The 13,583-nt window shown below is 38.7% G+C and overlaps 2 protein-coding genes across 2 annotated transcripts; both read left to right on the top strand.

The window, feature by feature from the left end:
• The first annotated feature begins 3,236 nt into the window (after positions 1-3,236).
• On the top strand, positions 3,237-8,596 carry LOC124414484. The gene is made up of 8 exons (XM_046895432.1): positions 3,237-3,412; positions 4,289-4,486; positions 5,100-5,477; positions 7,165-7,395; positions 7,543-7,660; positions 7,972-8,045; positions 8,355-8,409; positions 8,547-8,596. Exons 1-8 carry the CDS (start codon positions 3,338-3,340, stop codon positions 8,594-8,596), a joined length of 1,179 nt encoding a protein of 392 aa, XP_046751388.1. The 5' UTR covers positions 3,237-3,337.
• Positions 8,597-9,878: 1,282 nt separating this feature from the next.
• Positions 9,879-10,886, top strand: LOC124414485. The gene is made up of 5 exons (XM_046895433.1): positions 9,879-9,981; positions 10,057-10,152; positions 10,247-10,522; positions 10,600-10,783; positions 10,877-10,886. The coding sequence occupies exons 1-5, from the start codon at positions 9,879-9,881 to the stop codon at positions 10,884-10,886; spliced, it is 669 nt and encodes a 222-aa protein (XP_046751389.1).
• The last annotated feature ends 2,697 nt before the right edge of the window (positions 10,887-13,583 follow it).

Raw genomic sequence — 13,583 nt, forward strand, 5'->3', positions numbered from 1 at the left:
GCCGCGAGACACGCAGATTGCAGCTGAGGCATTGAAAGTGAACGATAATTGCACGGAGCACGATCTGGAAAATATCGTGTCAGAGGCAACTCCGGCAAAAAGAAAAAAAAAAAAAAAAAAAGGTAGAATGTAGTCGTTCGTTCAAAATCGAAAAATTTGTCGAAACTCTGAGTTCACCTTCGGATTCGAGATGTCCTGAGAAACTTCGATATTACAAATATGTTTGAATAACCGTGACGAACGTATGACGTCATTTTTTACTGCAGTCCGTTCACTTATAACCGTGAGATGTTGACAGGCTAGAATATAAATCACGATTACGAAAATTTCACCCGCGCTTGGTACGTATTTGGATAGAGTAACAACACTCGAGGTAATGAGTCAGTGTATTTAGTAATGCGTGGAAAGATGGAAAAATCGTTTTGAAAATTAGGTGGGATTTTTCTCTTGCGATTAGAATTTGAACGATTCGTAGAGCGTCTTGCTGATCAGGTGAAACGAGATCAATTTTCCGCGATATGCAATTAGATCCAATAACGAGAAAGTCTTGATCCGATGAAATTGCCTGATCATAGAAGATACCGTTAACAATCCAGATCAAAGAATCAAAGTCTGATAAAGTAGAGAGAAGTTGGAGAAAAGTGGCGTCGATTATTACTCTTCGTTTGATTACAAAATGCACTTTCGGTTATCATTTTGGAAATCGATGTCAACCATGTAAAACATTTTACTTATGTACCGATAAAAGGACGCATCGAATTGCCTTATAAACCTGACGTGTGAAAATTCCGCACCACTTTAGAAATGAGATTAAGAGAGGATTAATCGCGACGTTTAATAACGGAAGCTGGCAGAGCGTTACTCATACAGTGAAAGTGCACTTCGGAGGCCAACCGAAGTGCCCACTTCAGCTTCTTCACCGAGAAGCTGCTGCTCCTGCGGGAGAAGGCTTGTACATCCGTACACGCAATCTGATTCTTACACAGGCTTGTGTAATTGTGTTCATGTAGACATTACGGGTGACTGTGTAAGGGGGTCTCATACCTTCGGACGGCTAGCCGTGGTATATCACGGAGGAAAGAACGGTCTTCATGCTAGTATCATCCTTTCTTTGCGACGGACAAGAAGTTCGCCAAAAGTTGTCCGTTGAAAGTTGACTTCCGGTTCGATCTTGGCTTCAGTTTTTCCCGTTTTCCCGATATCCGTGAAGCTGAAAGGACTAAGAATAAGGGTTGAAAGTTTGAAGAAGGATACAAAAAGTAGCGGGTGAAGTAAAATTGTTCACAATTTTTGGAGGTAGATACAGTGTTTCATCCACGGTAATTCGAGGTGGTAAAAGAATCGAGAAAAGTCTTGAACCATGTGAGTATAACGTCCATTTTATACAGCGAAAATATTTAGACTAAGTATCGTAAAAAGAAATTATTCAACGTATTACAGAAACAGAACGAATTTTAAAGAGTCCTTGGTAATCGTGACTGGCAAAAATTCGGAATAACATATGTGGCAATTTCTAAGTATCATCTTCTATAGTGATGATGAAGAGAAAGTGAGATAAAAATGGTACAGTGATCACGCGAATAATCGTCGATTTAAAATGACGGGTTCAAATTGCCCGAGGTTCATCGACGACGCGGAGGATGAAACGAGCATTAGGTAATTCAAATCGTTCACTTTTGGTTCGCCGCGAATTTCGACGTTGATTAAACTCCGAAGTGTCAACCTTGAGGAGACGCGATAATCGTGTTACCGCAACTTTGTCAAGCGGATAATTGACTCATGCCTCTGTACACCTCTCGTCTAAACCCAAATCCCCATTAATATCCATGGTGATTAGCAATCAGTAGTGCTGATTAGAAGCGATTACTATTTTCTACAGCATTCAAAGTACCCTAAGTTGTTTCATACTCGACCATCATCGTTCGTCATTCCATCTTCCCACGCGATTGACCTTTCTGATAGTGAACCAGACTAGCGGGTTCCTTTAAATTTCACGGAAATTGTCCTAAAAAACTGGTAAACGAGTAGCACGTGTTTCGAGTGTAGAATATCATCACCTACATTCAGGGAACTTGAAACGTAGAAGACATCGAACGCTGAATGTCCTCCTTTCATGTCCTCAAACTCTTAAATCCTTTTGTTAAACCGGAACTCTGAGATCGCTTAGATGCCATCACTGATTAGACTTGGAGTATCGATGTGATTCTTTTCCAACCATTGACCACGCCGCGGATCCGCTTTCATTGGGATTAGATTGTTGTGGATAGAAAGAAGTTGCGGCGTGCGTGAGAGCCAGATGGGTTTTGGGTTTGTCTATGGTTGGTTGTCTGCTGCTGCAGTGGTGAACGGGATCTGAAACGATTCGATTAGGCGACGAGGGTAAAAGTAATTCCTTGCAACGATAGACTCACTCGTCGACGAAAACGGAGCGTTTTTTTCGTCCCTTCGCGTTTTTATTTGATGCAGTATAAGTACCTCGTTGTTTTTTTTCACGGAGACAGATCCATCCGTGAAAAACGATACCGTTCTGATATTCTGACGCAACTGAATTCATGGCACCTGAATTTGAACTTTCACATCTCGACCTGACCAACCGGATTCCATTTCATACTTTTACTTTATCCAGTACTTCCGGGTGAAAATAATTGTCCCGAAAAATCCTCCTGGTTTTTCCGGTTTCACTGGCCCTGAAATGGTCCGAATAATTTTTCACGTTTCTTCTACTCTACAGCGAAATCTTAACACTTTCTCAATTCCGCAATATTTACCTATTCCAGACTGAAGAACATCAACTTAGCGTGCCGCGTATGCCAAGTGCGGAAATATTTAACGTATTCTCGCGTAATTTTCATCTCACGTTCACTTACTTCTTTATGATCTTGTCTTGCGAGCAGGTGCTCCTCCCTTTTGTCTCGCATCCTGCTTTCACTTCTAATAATGACCGTGCAAATGATGACTGGAGCTTCTGTAATGTCTGAAATACGAGGAAAAGTAAAAATTATAAGGTCAGTTAGTTGCAACGATATTGAGACACATTTTCGACCATTTTACAGCTGCGCCAATTTTATTCTCGGTCATAAGTTTAACGGACATGAGATATTACGGCCGTTTGGTTTCGGTCTAAATATTTATACCGACATTTACGTACCGCGTAATTGTACACGCGTTGTAAAGCTGCAACCACGCGTTGATTACCTCAACGATTTTATCGTCGTCTTTGTAATTTCCAGAGAATTAATGCGGTCTGTTTGACATCAACGAGATGAGACGATAGAATGATGGACGTCGCGGTTGCGCCAGAAGTTTTGACGACAGATTCAAATTGTTGATCTCAAAAATGGCGACTCCAGTTTTCTACCTCCTCGCCGTTTTGGTGCTCGGCTTTTTCTTCCACGTCCACGGAGCTGACAAGGTGAGAAGGACAGTTTTTTCTTACCAAGTTTTGACGTTTTAATTTTTCTTTAACCGTACGAAACGCGAATTTATCTTCAACCAATTCGCACCAATTCAAAACTGCCAGTTTTCATCAGCGATCTCCGAACAGCTCGAGGAAGCAACTCCTGAAATCCGTTACGCAACGACTTACAGATTTCTTGCATTAATATAAACGCGTTACGAGTGACTCTTACATCGATGCAAAATAGTTCACGTTTACCGCACGATCTTACGCTCTGTTAATTACGCTTGGATTGTTAGAAACATGCATAATTACTTCAACGTTTTAGTCGCGTTATTACACAATATCTACGGAAGCTCTTAAGTTACGTTATTCTCCGCATGCAATGATGCTGAAATTTTTCTCGAGGGAAATTTTTTCAATGCATAAGTACGTTGGTCATAAAATAAGGACGTATTTTCAAGACTATTTTCGGAGGATTTTTTTTTTTTTTTTTTTTTTTGTCTACGGTTAAAAAATTAGAAGACTTTTATAGAGAATTTAGAACTGCACATCGATTTTTAGCGCCGTTATTTGTTGCTATCGCTATCGCTGCTGGCTGTTGTTCGAATCTTGGTTATAATAGCGGTGAACAAAGAGAATGCAGAAGACCTAACGAGTGACGAGTGAAAGTACGCTGAGAGGATTTACAACCGTAGAATCAGAGTGAACGGTTTTTAATGTCTGGGACATAAAACGCACGTTAAACACGCGTCGGATTTAGACGCGAGATAATTTTTGTCTGCAATTAGATTCGCTGCACTGGAAGAAATTAGCCTTTAAAATTATACCGATATCAACTGACCGATTCATCAGGAGTCCGAGAATTCATTGGAATGATTTGAATTACAGCAAAAGCGACAAATCTTCAGGGAGCAGGTGCTGCCTTCCAAAGGCGGGAAAATCCCCGAAGAAGCCTTTCGCGCTGATCGATTAGCCCTCAATCGCCTGAACAAAGAAGGAATCACGATCCCTGATGGCGTCGTTCTCGACGCTCGTCATGTCCACAAACACTTCAATCCCTCGGGAGCGATGCCGGAAGTCCTGAAGGTAGAGAAACGGGTTAATTGGAATTATATTTAATGCGGAGATTCTTGAGTGAAACGATCGGTAAAGGAAAAATTCAAGAGATACGGAATACAATAAAAAGTTTATCACAAAATGGATGTCTGAGTTTTTGGTGTGAACATCGATATCTTTGATCGATATTTTCAAAAATAACGTTAGAAAATTTTATTTAGATTTCATCAGCTTCAAATGCTCAAAGAAAATGAATTTTCTTACGACGATGTACTTGGTTTGAATTCTGTTTTTGTTACTCAGTAAGAGATATAAAAATACTTTCTAATAAATAAGAAAAATCAGGTACAGTAAACGAAAAATTGGAAGAAACGTTCGTAAAGGGACCAGAATATTTCAGTCATCAAAAGTCATCCCACCGCTGTCCCTAGTTATGCAGTTTATGGTGAAACTGATGAAATCGAACCAACGTACCTCTATTGTTAACAATTTTATAACACTTTGAAACGCTCTGGAAAATTGATTCTCCAAGTCCGGAAACACGCGATTTTTCCAATTTCGATTCCCGTCGTTGAAATAAATTCCCGATAAATTTTCTTGACTCATAAATATCACCGTTCACGATGCAAACTTGTGTTCCAAGGTCTACCTGACCCCAGATGGGCGATACGTGCCTCCGGAAGGTCGCTATCGCTACGAGCATCCGATGACAGTCGACACGACGTACGTGGTTCGACGTCCGACCGAAAGCCAGACGGAAGGGAAATTTGGCAGCGGTTATCGAGGCTCGTTGAATGCACTTTCGAGTCCCTCGGGTCGTCCCAGTTGCATCAGACCCAACGGACCACGCGTTTTTAAGCCCATCCATGCACCTCTGGTCATCCCTTCGAGGAGCGAGTTCGAGCACAAGACGTATTTTCCAAATGGCCAAATCTGGGGCCCAGAATATAGCTGGGAAGTGATTTACGATCCGTTTGACGAGTACTTCGTCAACGATATTCCCTACTTCGATTCTCATCAGGTATGGATTTTTTAAACCCTTTTTTAAGATCCCGTTGTCCTCAGTTTTTCCAAGAATCACGATTTCGTAATCACCATTCAGCTCAAATATTTTATTCAATCTTCTTACGAAACATCTTTATACCAAAACTGTGTTGTGAAAACGGTTTTGTTTTAAGAACGATCCAGGATTCGTGACTTTTTTTTTTTGCTACATGGACTCTGGAGACTGAAATGAGAGACAAAAATTGTTGGAATATTTTTGGAACCTTGTATACATCGGATTATGAAGTTTGTTTCAAGAATTGAATTGACTGACATTCTTTCATGCAGCTTTGACTGTAGTAGTGAAAGATGATAATTTCAGTATAGCTCGTAGCTTTGATGTAATTACGCCGGCGGTAGCATCAAGACAGTGCATCTTAAAACAGTAATGAAAGTGCACAGCGAATTACAACTTATCCCACAGACGTGTCTCGCGCCTTTAAGCTCGGATTACGCGATGCGATTCGCTGCAGAGAAATCTCAATTTTCAAGATGTGATTTTCACATCAATTGATGGAAAAATAGTAAATCCAAACAGTCAATTCGATATATTATAAATTTGAAGATTACATGCAAAGTCTCAATTCTGCTTTGTACAAATATTTGGGATAAGAAATAGAGTACTTGTAAAAAGGCCTTGAAATCGAGAGAATCTAATCTTCGAAATATTTAAACTCTCACGTTTCTGAGACAGTTTGTAAATAGTTGAAACGTGATGAGCCTCAGCAGGTTATAAAGTGTATCGCGTTATTCACACGATGAACAATATCCTTTTCTTCATCTTGAGTTGTATGCGCTTACGAGAAAAGTGAACTTCTTTTCGTGCCTAGTTATTTCAGCAGCAGTTTCTCATTCTATAAAATATTGGCTATCTAAGGCAAATGACAAAAGAAAAAAAAAAAACACATGAGAAAGAATGTAAAAGTAAAACGTTTGAAATTCTGTTGAAAATTTGGAATCGTAGAATCGCATTTTTAGTAACTATCAATCAAAATCCATGATCTCCGATCGATTCTGATTTATACAATCGATTAAACACAGTTCAAATAAATTCTCGAATTAACGAGCTACACGTTATGATATTCTTACGTCTTCTGTTCTGTAACACGTGTTTCGCGCTTTCCATAATCGTGTTGTTATTATTGTTATGATTATTATTATTCAACCGATGCACACATTAGAGGCATTCACTGGCTGCAGCGTTTCATGCATTGCATATCTGCACGTCTTGTGTTCGGAAGCTTATCTTCATTCCCACGAGCTCGTTGCGTAATTTGTAGATCTTACTAGATCGATACATCTACGTCACACGCTTGCATCCTAGAACTACCTCACCACGTGCTTCTTGGGACAATTTCTAGCTCCCACCGCGCTCATTTATTCGTGGAATAAATCATCATTGATACGGATCTGCCATGTGTGTAAAAATATATTTCTTTTTTAACGATTTGTGGAAATTGTAAACATATTTGAACCGATTTTTGTTATTTTTCAATGAAAAACTGGAACCCTATCTACATTATTCAATTATGAGAAGACTAGTTTTATAAATAAAACTCATTCGTTGGATTAGAAAAAATCGCTGTTTCTTTTTTGGTCCATGGAATTGAAAATGGTTCAACTTCTTAGATTTGCAGAGAAATTTTAGTCGTTTTCATTTACAGATTATTACAAACTACGAGGGATTTTTGAACGATTATCACGATAGATCTTTCCGTCGGACGTCCGGAATTAGGACGGTTAAAAGAGCAGCTTCTACTTCCGGTTCCAAATCCGTTTCACACTCGCCGGAAACGGAATTGCCCGGATACACAGGCCTGAAGAGGATACCGAAAACGAAATTTAGATGCGGAGAAAAACGAGGAATGATTCCTGACCCTGAAACAAAGTGTCAAGTGAGTATTTTTCTTCTTTCATTACGTTGGTGATCGATTTTGTATCCATTGCAATCGATTATCATCTACATGTTTTTTCGCCGTTTAAATTTATCGCTACTTTGTTTTTTATTGATTTTTTTTCACACGTGACTTGCAATTTTACAGGTATTTCACCTGTGTCGCGAAAATGGAATAAGCTCATTTCTCTGCGCAGCTGGAACGGCATTCAGCGTGACTAAACAGAGGTGCGAATGGTGGGATACCGTGACTTGCAACTCTGGAAGTTAAAACGTTGAATATACGGACTTGAAACTGTTTTTTTGTATTATTGAAACTGATGAAAAAATTCCCTGTGTCTACAGGAATGTAGAATTATTATTATTTTTGTTTTTCAACATTGACTTGACATTTGTACTGTATATAAATAGGGTCTAAATATATAACCTGAGAAGCCATACATTTATAATTATGTAATTGTAAATCGATATCTTTATATGAATATTTTTGTACACTGTTCGCGTTTTGTAATAAAAATTATATGCCCAGATGAGAGAGAATTGCCAATTAATATATTATATTTTTAATATGAAATAGTAAGGATTTCAGAATTCAGTCGTGCGAAAACATTGCAAAGTTATTTATACGAATATACTTTTAAGATCAGTCAAGTAAGTTAACACTATGACGAATCCTTGGATTTCTTTGAACTTTGCTTGAGTCCAGAAAAATTTGGAAACTTATCCTTTTTTTCGACCGACGTTGATGTTTTATTCCGAGGTGGACAGAAATCAAAAATAATTCTTCACTGTTCCAGAAAAAAAAATAATGGATAAATTTGCTTTGAAGAAAACTAATAGAAAAGAAAGAAAACAACGTGGATAAAATTAGAACGTAATTCGGTATAAAAATGAAACGAAAATTCCACGAGCCAAATTTTTTGGCGAAATGAACTCAGGTGTTTTTCCGTTATCCGTCAGTACAGTGAGAAATTTGCATCGCCCAATGAAATAACGGTGATCTATAACTCCGACAGTGAGCCACATACCGACGAAAACAGAGGAGATTTTTTCTCGAGGTAACGGGTGTGACTGTCGATGACTTACCGACGGAGAAGAAATCATCTGACGTGAGCATAGGATGATATTCGTTCCCACCGTGTCTTCGATCAGTAGTAAAAGCTATTCACGGTCCTGGCGCTGCACGTTTTGGTAATCAGTAGTCACAGCCGATATTGGCCGTACTGAAAGATCGTCTGACCAGAAACTCTGATTGATATGTAGTCTAGTTTGGCCCAGACAACTCCGGACGGACGCACATTTTAGAAAAAAATGAAAGAATGTCCGTTTCTGTGAATCATAAACTTCTAATCAATGTGCTGGCTGACTAGGCAGGTTGAAGTTAATAAACTATTGGCTTCCGGAAACGACCTGTGAACTTCCGCCCTCCAATCGGATTGGTAGATATAGCTCTGGACAGATATCGGGCTGAAAGACTAACGCATGGGGCTTTCCATGGAATATTTTGTACTTTTTTCCTTATAATTCTGTTAGAAGACGTCAACATCTGTTGATAAGACTGTTAAGAAATTCAGTAATACTTGGTAATTAAATGAAAGGAGATATTTTAAAAGTGGGTTTTTTGATGTCGTCAGTGGAATTTCAACTCACAATCAGTGTTATATGATAAAAATGATAACGGTGACCGACACCGAATAACGAATTCTTGTACCATCATGAAACTCTGGAAAACAGCAATCCTCAAAGCAATGTACGAAAATTTAGAAAAGGTTTCATCTAAAAACTATAAGGAAACGATAATTTTATTCGATTTCATTATTGAAATGTATGAACATCGGTGAAACTATTATGAAAACAGACGCGTGGCCTGATCTCCCGATGATTTTCCAAACTCCGATCTGAATCTTCTATCCGAAACCTACTCGTGATACTTTCTCCATGTCAATCAAGCGAAGATAACCGCTGATCAGGTAATAAAGATCGTGAAGCCGATCGCAAAACTGACGTACAAAGATTTGACGAGGAAAACCTTAACGAAACGAGAACCAAAAAACGAAATAAAGCGCGACTATTCGTCCAGAAATAGTGCGAGGCGATAAGAACATTCGGTATCTTCGATTCTGACATTCTAAGACCTGAATAATCGCTGAATTCGAAAATATTTCACGAGAAGGCATAAAAACAAATTTCCATCGCGTCAGCAAGATCCGTCAAGAAGTTGTAAATGCGTGGAAATGATTTCAACTGAAAAAAAATTTCTTCACACACCGAATTTGCATTTTTGTTCAAAGTTGTGCCATATCAGCTTCCAAATAATACAAGCAATGGAAGCCATTCGTATAGCTAATATTGGGGGTGGGATTCCCCCCCCCCCCCCCCCCCCCCCCCCTACATGAGAAATTATATGATATAAAAGACGCCAGCAACAGCTGCACGCACCAGTTGACACGGTCAGTTTCGCTAAAGACTAACGTCAGCGCAAAAATGACGCGACGGTTTACATCGTTCTTCCTGAAGTTTGCGTGCCTTTTGACCCTGATGGGAATCTTGTGCCCTGCGCCAAACGCCAGCTTCACGCTCCGTTTGAGTAATAAGACAATATCTGAGTACTCGAAGGTTGCAAGAACGAGGAAACTGAGACAAACTTTGTTCTTTGTTCCAGGTAATGACGTACGGGTCCCAGTCTGTACTTCAATATCGTTACAGCAATTGGGTCAGTTGATCGCGGCAGCTTCAACCACGAAAAATGTCACAGATGGTATAGATCTTTCGTCGCTGAGTAGATCGGAAACCAGATACGTATGTGATATTTGTGGAATTTGGCTGATCTATACATTTCATTGGATTCACAGATTCACCTATGAATCGGATCTACAACCAAAGTAAAATCAACACGCCACTTCCGGAAGGCTACGCCCCATATCGCAACTCGAGTGTAGCCTATAAGGTTTACGAGAAGGAGGTATCGTGGGTGGAGGCGAAAAAGCTATGCGAGAAGGATGGTGCGCGTTTGGGGATAGCTGATAGCCAAGAGACGTACAGCTATTTCAATCACCTGCCGAGTAACAGACAAAGAATACACGTAGGCATTTACCGTCTATTCGACAAATGGGTCAGCGTTCGAGACGGTGAGTTTCAATTTCTCAAAATCCTGATTATATGTGAATTCTACGTGAAATAATCGATCGATTCTTTCATTCTACAGGATCCGTTGTAAATGATATACCATTTGAAAGTGGTCACGTTGACCTGAATCACGGATGTGTCAGAACAAGAACGTGGGATGGTCTTCTCGAAACTATCCCTTGCCACCGCAACGAAACAAACTCTCAAGCCGGAGTGCCATTAGGGTATTATCTCTGCGAGATTGAAATTCCGGAAAACACCTTGTGAGAAATATTCTCCAGTTGACGTGGTCGGCGCCCGGGCTAAACAAAACCGAGAAAATCGGCTAAGTAATAAAGGATTCTCTTTAATTGCAGTAAACGATAATGAAATATTGTACGCATATTTAATAAAATCTTCAAATACTGTTCATGTTTGGAGAAGGTATTTTTTCTTGCCTTTACCAAGTAAATTAATTCTGTTACTTACCTCGGGTCAAAAGTCACGTGACGTCAAATAAGTCTAAGAAACACACGTCATCGAATCAATGTATGAGAGGTCAGAAATGTTATCATTTCGTAACATGAACAAAAATAAAAAAATTCAGTCGAGCTCTACAGCATAGGAATATAAAAGCATCAGTGAGATTGTTACAAAAATTCAGGCTCTGCTAAATCCATCGATGATTCTTCAGATTTCGATGTACTGGAACGTGATATTCTTAATGCTCGTAAAATGTAATTCGTAATTCAAAGTAATAAAAAATATTCATTTTATTGGTAACTTGTAACTAGGCAAAAAAAGAAATAATAACACTCATCCAACTGAAATTTACATATTTACAATAAAAATATTTTCATTATAAATTCCCTACGTGATGAGTATCGGATGTTTTTCTTTCTCCCTTTGATATTTTAAGTTAACAGCGAGCCGGCAGGAAAAATGTTCATTGATATTTCTGTACTCGGTATGTCAACCGCCTACCTTATCGGTCGGGTGAGGTTCGGGAGGGATCCAGAATAAGACCGATACTGTAGGAGGACTGCCGTGCCACTCACCGATATCTATTCGAAAAGCTTCAATTATCCCCCACGTGCAATTGAATGGAAGAATGCATAATTTCGTCTGCGCTACCTGATCGAGTGTTTTCTTTTTTTTCAACCACCTGTGGTCACAATTTGAAGTTTTTTATTTCTCTTTTTATTTATAAATTTATTTGTGTCATTCGAGACAAGTTAAAATATGATAAAAGTATCTGCGTTAAGTAGAATTTTCAATGAGGAGTAAAAAATTACTAATTATCAATTCAATTTGTTATCTGGAAAGTGAAAAGTACAAACTACAATTGCTATTTTTAGCTAAAAAATATCAATTTCAAATATGTCATACGAATGTCATTATAATCGGTTTTCTTTCTGATTACGAATCATAAATGTATTCAAAATCGAGTTTTCTCCTCATCGCATATCACGTCATTGATTATAGTTGAATAAACCTTACCGAAAAAGTCAGTAATAACTTCGATCGACTATTCATAAATAAGTAAAAAGATCAAGTTTATAGTTTGTTTTTCAATTTTGTGACTGTCAGAAATTCAACGAGGTACCAAATTGTTGAGGCGATTGTGAGCATAACTGTCTTCGGTCAATTTTATCACAAAAATGAAATCACTCGAGCGTACAGTTTTGAATTTGCAATAAAAAATCTAGAATCTGAAACTGTAATTATTTCCAATGATAACCCGGATTGTGGAGAATCGATCAAACCAATCGATGAGCAGAGTCGTAAAAAGTTATGTCCCTTTCTTAAATCATTGGATGCACGTACGTTGAAATAGACACTCGGTTCATATATCGTGCGATCTGAATAAGCCAAATGAAGCTATCGCAACATCTAATCTCAATTATAAAACATTTCTGTCTATACATTGCGCAACGAACGGGAGTAAACAACCGGTATCCAGTGTATAAGTGTTCCTTCTACGTACCGATGTAATCTGCGGCAATTAAATCGCACGGTGATGACTCGAGTACTTCGTCAAGTAAAAGCGGGGAAAAAGTTGTGAGGAAAATGCGTAATCCTCGACCAACGTCGTCGCGCATTCCGAGCTACTGATCACGAGTTACGGATATTCGCATTCTCACACAGACACACTTCCGATCGTGAAATTTCTCTTGTGTACCGTTTTTGAAAAGGATCTAAAAGTACGAGGGAAAAGTTGTCGGAAAATCAGGTTGAATTGATTACAAATTAAGTCGTATAGCGTAAAAAAAAAAACCTCATTTTCTGCTGAATGAAGTGAAGGTTTCGAATTCATTGAATTTTTTGGTGCTAACTTGAGTATATTGAATTTCGAATCATGATTGATGGCCGTTTTTTTTTTCATCACAGCTGAATTACAGAATTTTTACATTACGAGGATTACGAGGATTTCATGGGTTTTTGCTGGCTACGATTTTGGTCTTTTTTAAATTCTGGGTTTTCCGTACTTCGACTTTGCACAAGTTCAAATTCTGTGAAACAGATTCTCACATTTTTGAAGCGCCGAACGAATGGGCGTAAGAATATAGATACAATAGAAAATGGAAGCGCTACAATATCGATTTTTTTAAGAAGCGGTCATTTAATTTATACAATTTAAAAATGTAGAAAGTCAAAGTTCGTGGTTTTGGTCCTCTTATCAATCGGCTGTCCTAGTTTTTTACCCCGAGCCGAGCTAACCCCTTGATGCTACGATTCAATTCCAATCACTCCACATTTTCATCCCCAATCATTAACTTTTTGTATTTTTCTATTTCCAGAGAGAAAAAAAGAAGTCATTCTGATCACCCTTAAAATGAAAAGTTGATCTCCACGTTTTGAACCTTAGAGAATCACCTCCAATCATTTCAAGACTTTTTCTTTGTCTGATTTCAGACAAATTTTAACGATTTTGGTATGAGCGCCGAGAGAAGTCGTCGCTTTCAGGTAGTTTTCAAAATGATAAAAAATCCTTACATTTCTATCTAACACGATATCCGAGGGCTGTGAAAGCGTTAATCACGAATCTGAATTTGTAGTTCGCAGTTCGAAACCGCTTGTTCA

The sequence above is a fragment of the Diprion similis genome, chromosome 14 (genome assembly GCF_021155765.1).
Source record: "Diprion similis isolate iyDipSimi1 chromosome 14, iyDipSimi1.1, whole genome shotgun sequence".
Lineage (NCBI taxonomy): Eukaryota > Metazoa > Arthropoda > Insecta > Hymenoptera > Diprionidae > Diprion > Diprion similis.

What these genes read in the sequence shown, in the direction of transcription:
- LOC124414484 (XM_046895432.1), top strand. Translation starts at nt 3,338, where the DNA reads ATGGCGACTCCAGTTTTCTACCTCCTCGCCGTTTTGGTGCTCGGCTTT. An exon ending in ACGTCCACGGAGCTGACAAG is followed by an intron (nt 3,413 to 4,288) that starts GTGAGAAGGACA and finishes TTTGAATTACAG; the next exon opens with CAAAAGCGACAAATCTTCAG. An exon ending in ATACTTTTAAGATCAGTCAA is followed by an intron (nt 8,046 to 8,354) that starts GTAAGTTAACAC and finishes GTTATCCGTCAG; the next exon opens with TACAGTGAGAAATTTGCATC.
- LOC124414485 (XM_046895433.1), top strand. Translation starts at nt 9,879, where the DNA reads ATGACGCGACGGTTTACATCGTTCTTCCTGAAGTTTGCGTGCCTTTTG. An exon ending in CAGCTTCACGCTCCGTTTGA is followed by an intron (nt 9,982 to 10,056) that starts GTAATAAGACAA and finishes TCTTTGTTCCAG; the next exon opens with GTAATGACGTACGGGTCCCA. An exon ending in CACGAAAAATGTCACAGATG is followed by an intron (nt 10,153 to 10,246) that starts GTATAGATCTTT and finishes TTGGATTCACAG; the next exon opens with ATTCACCTATGAATCGGATC.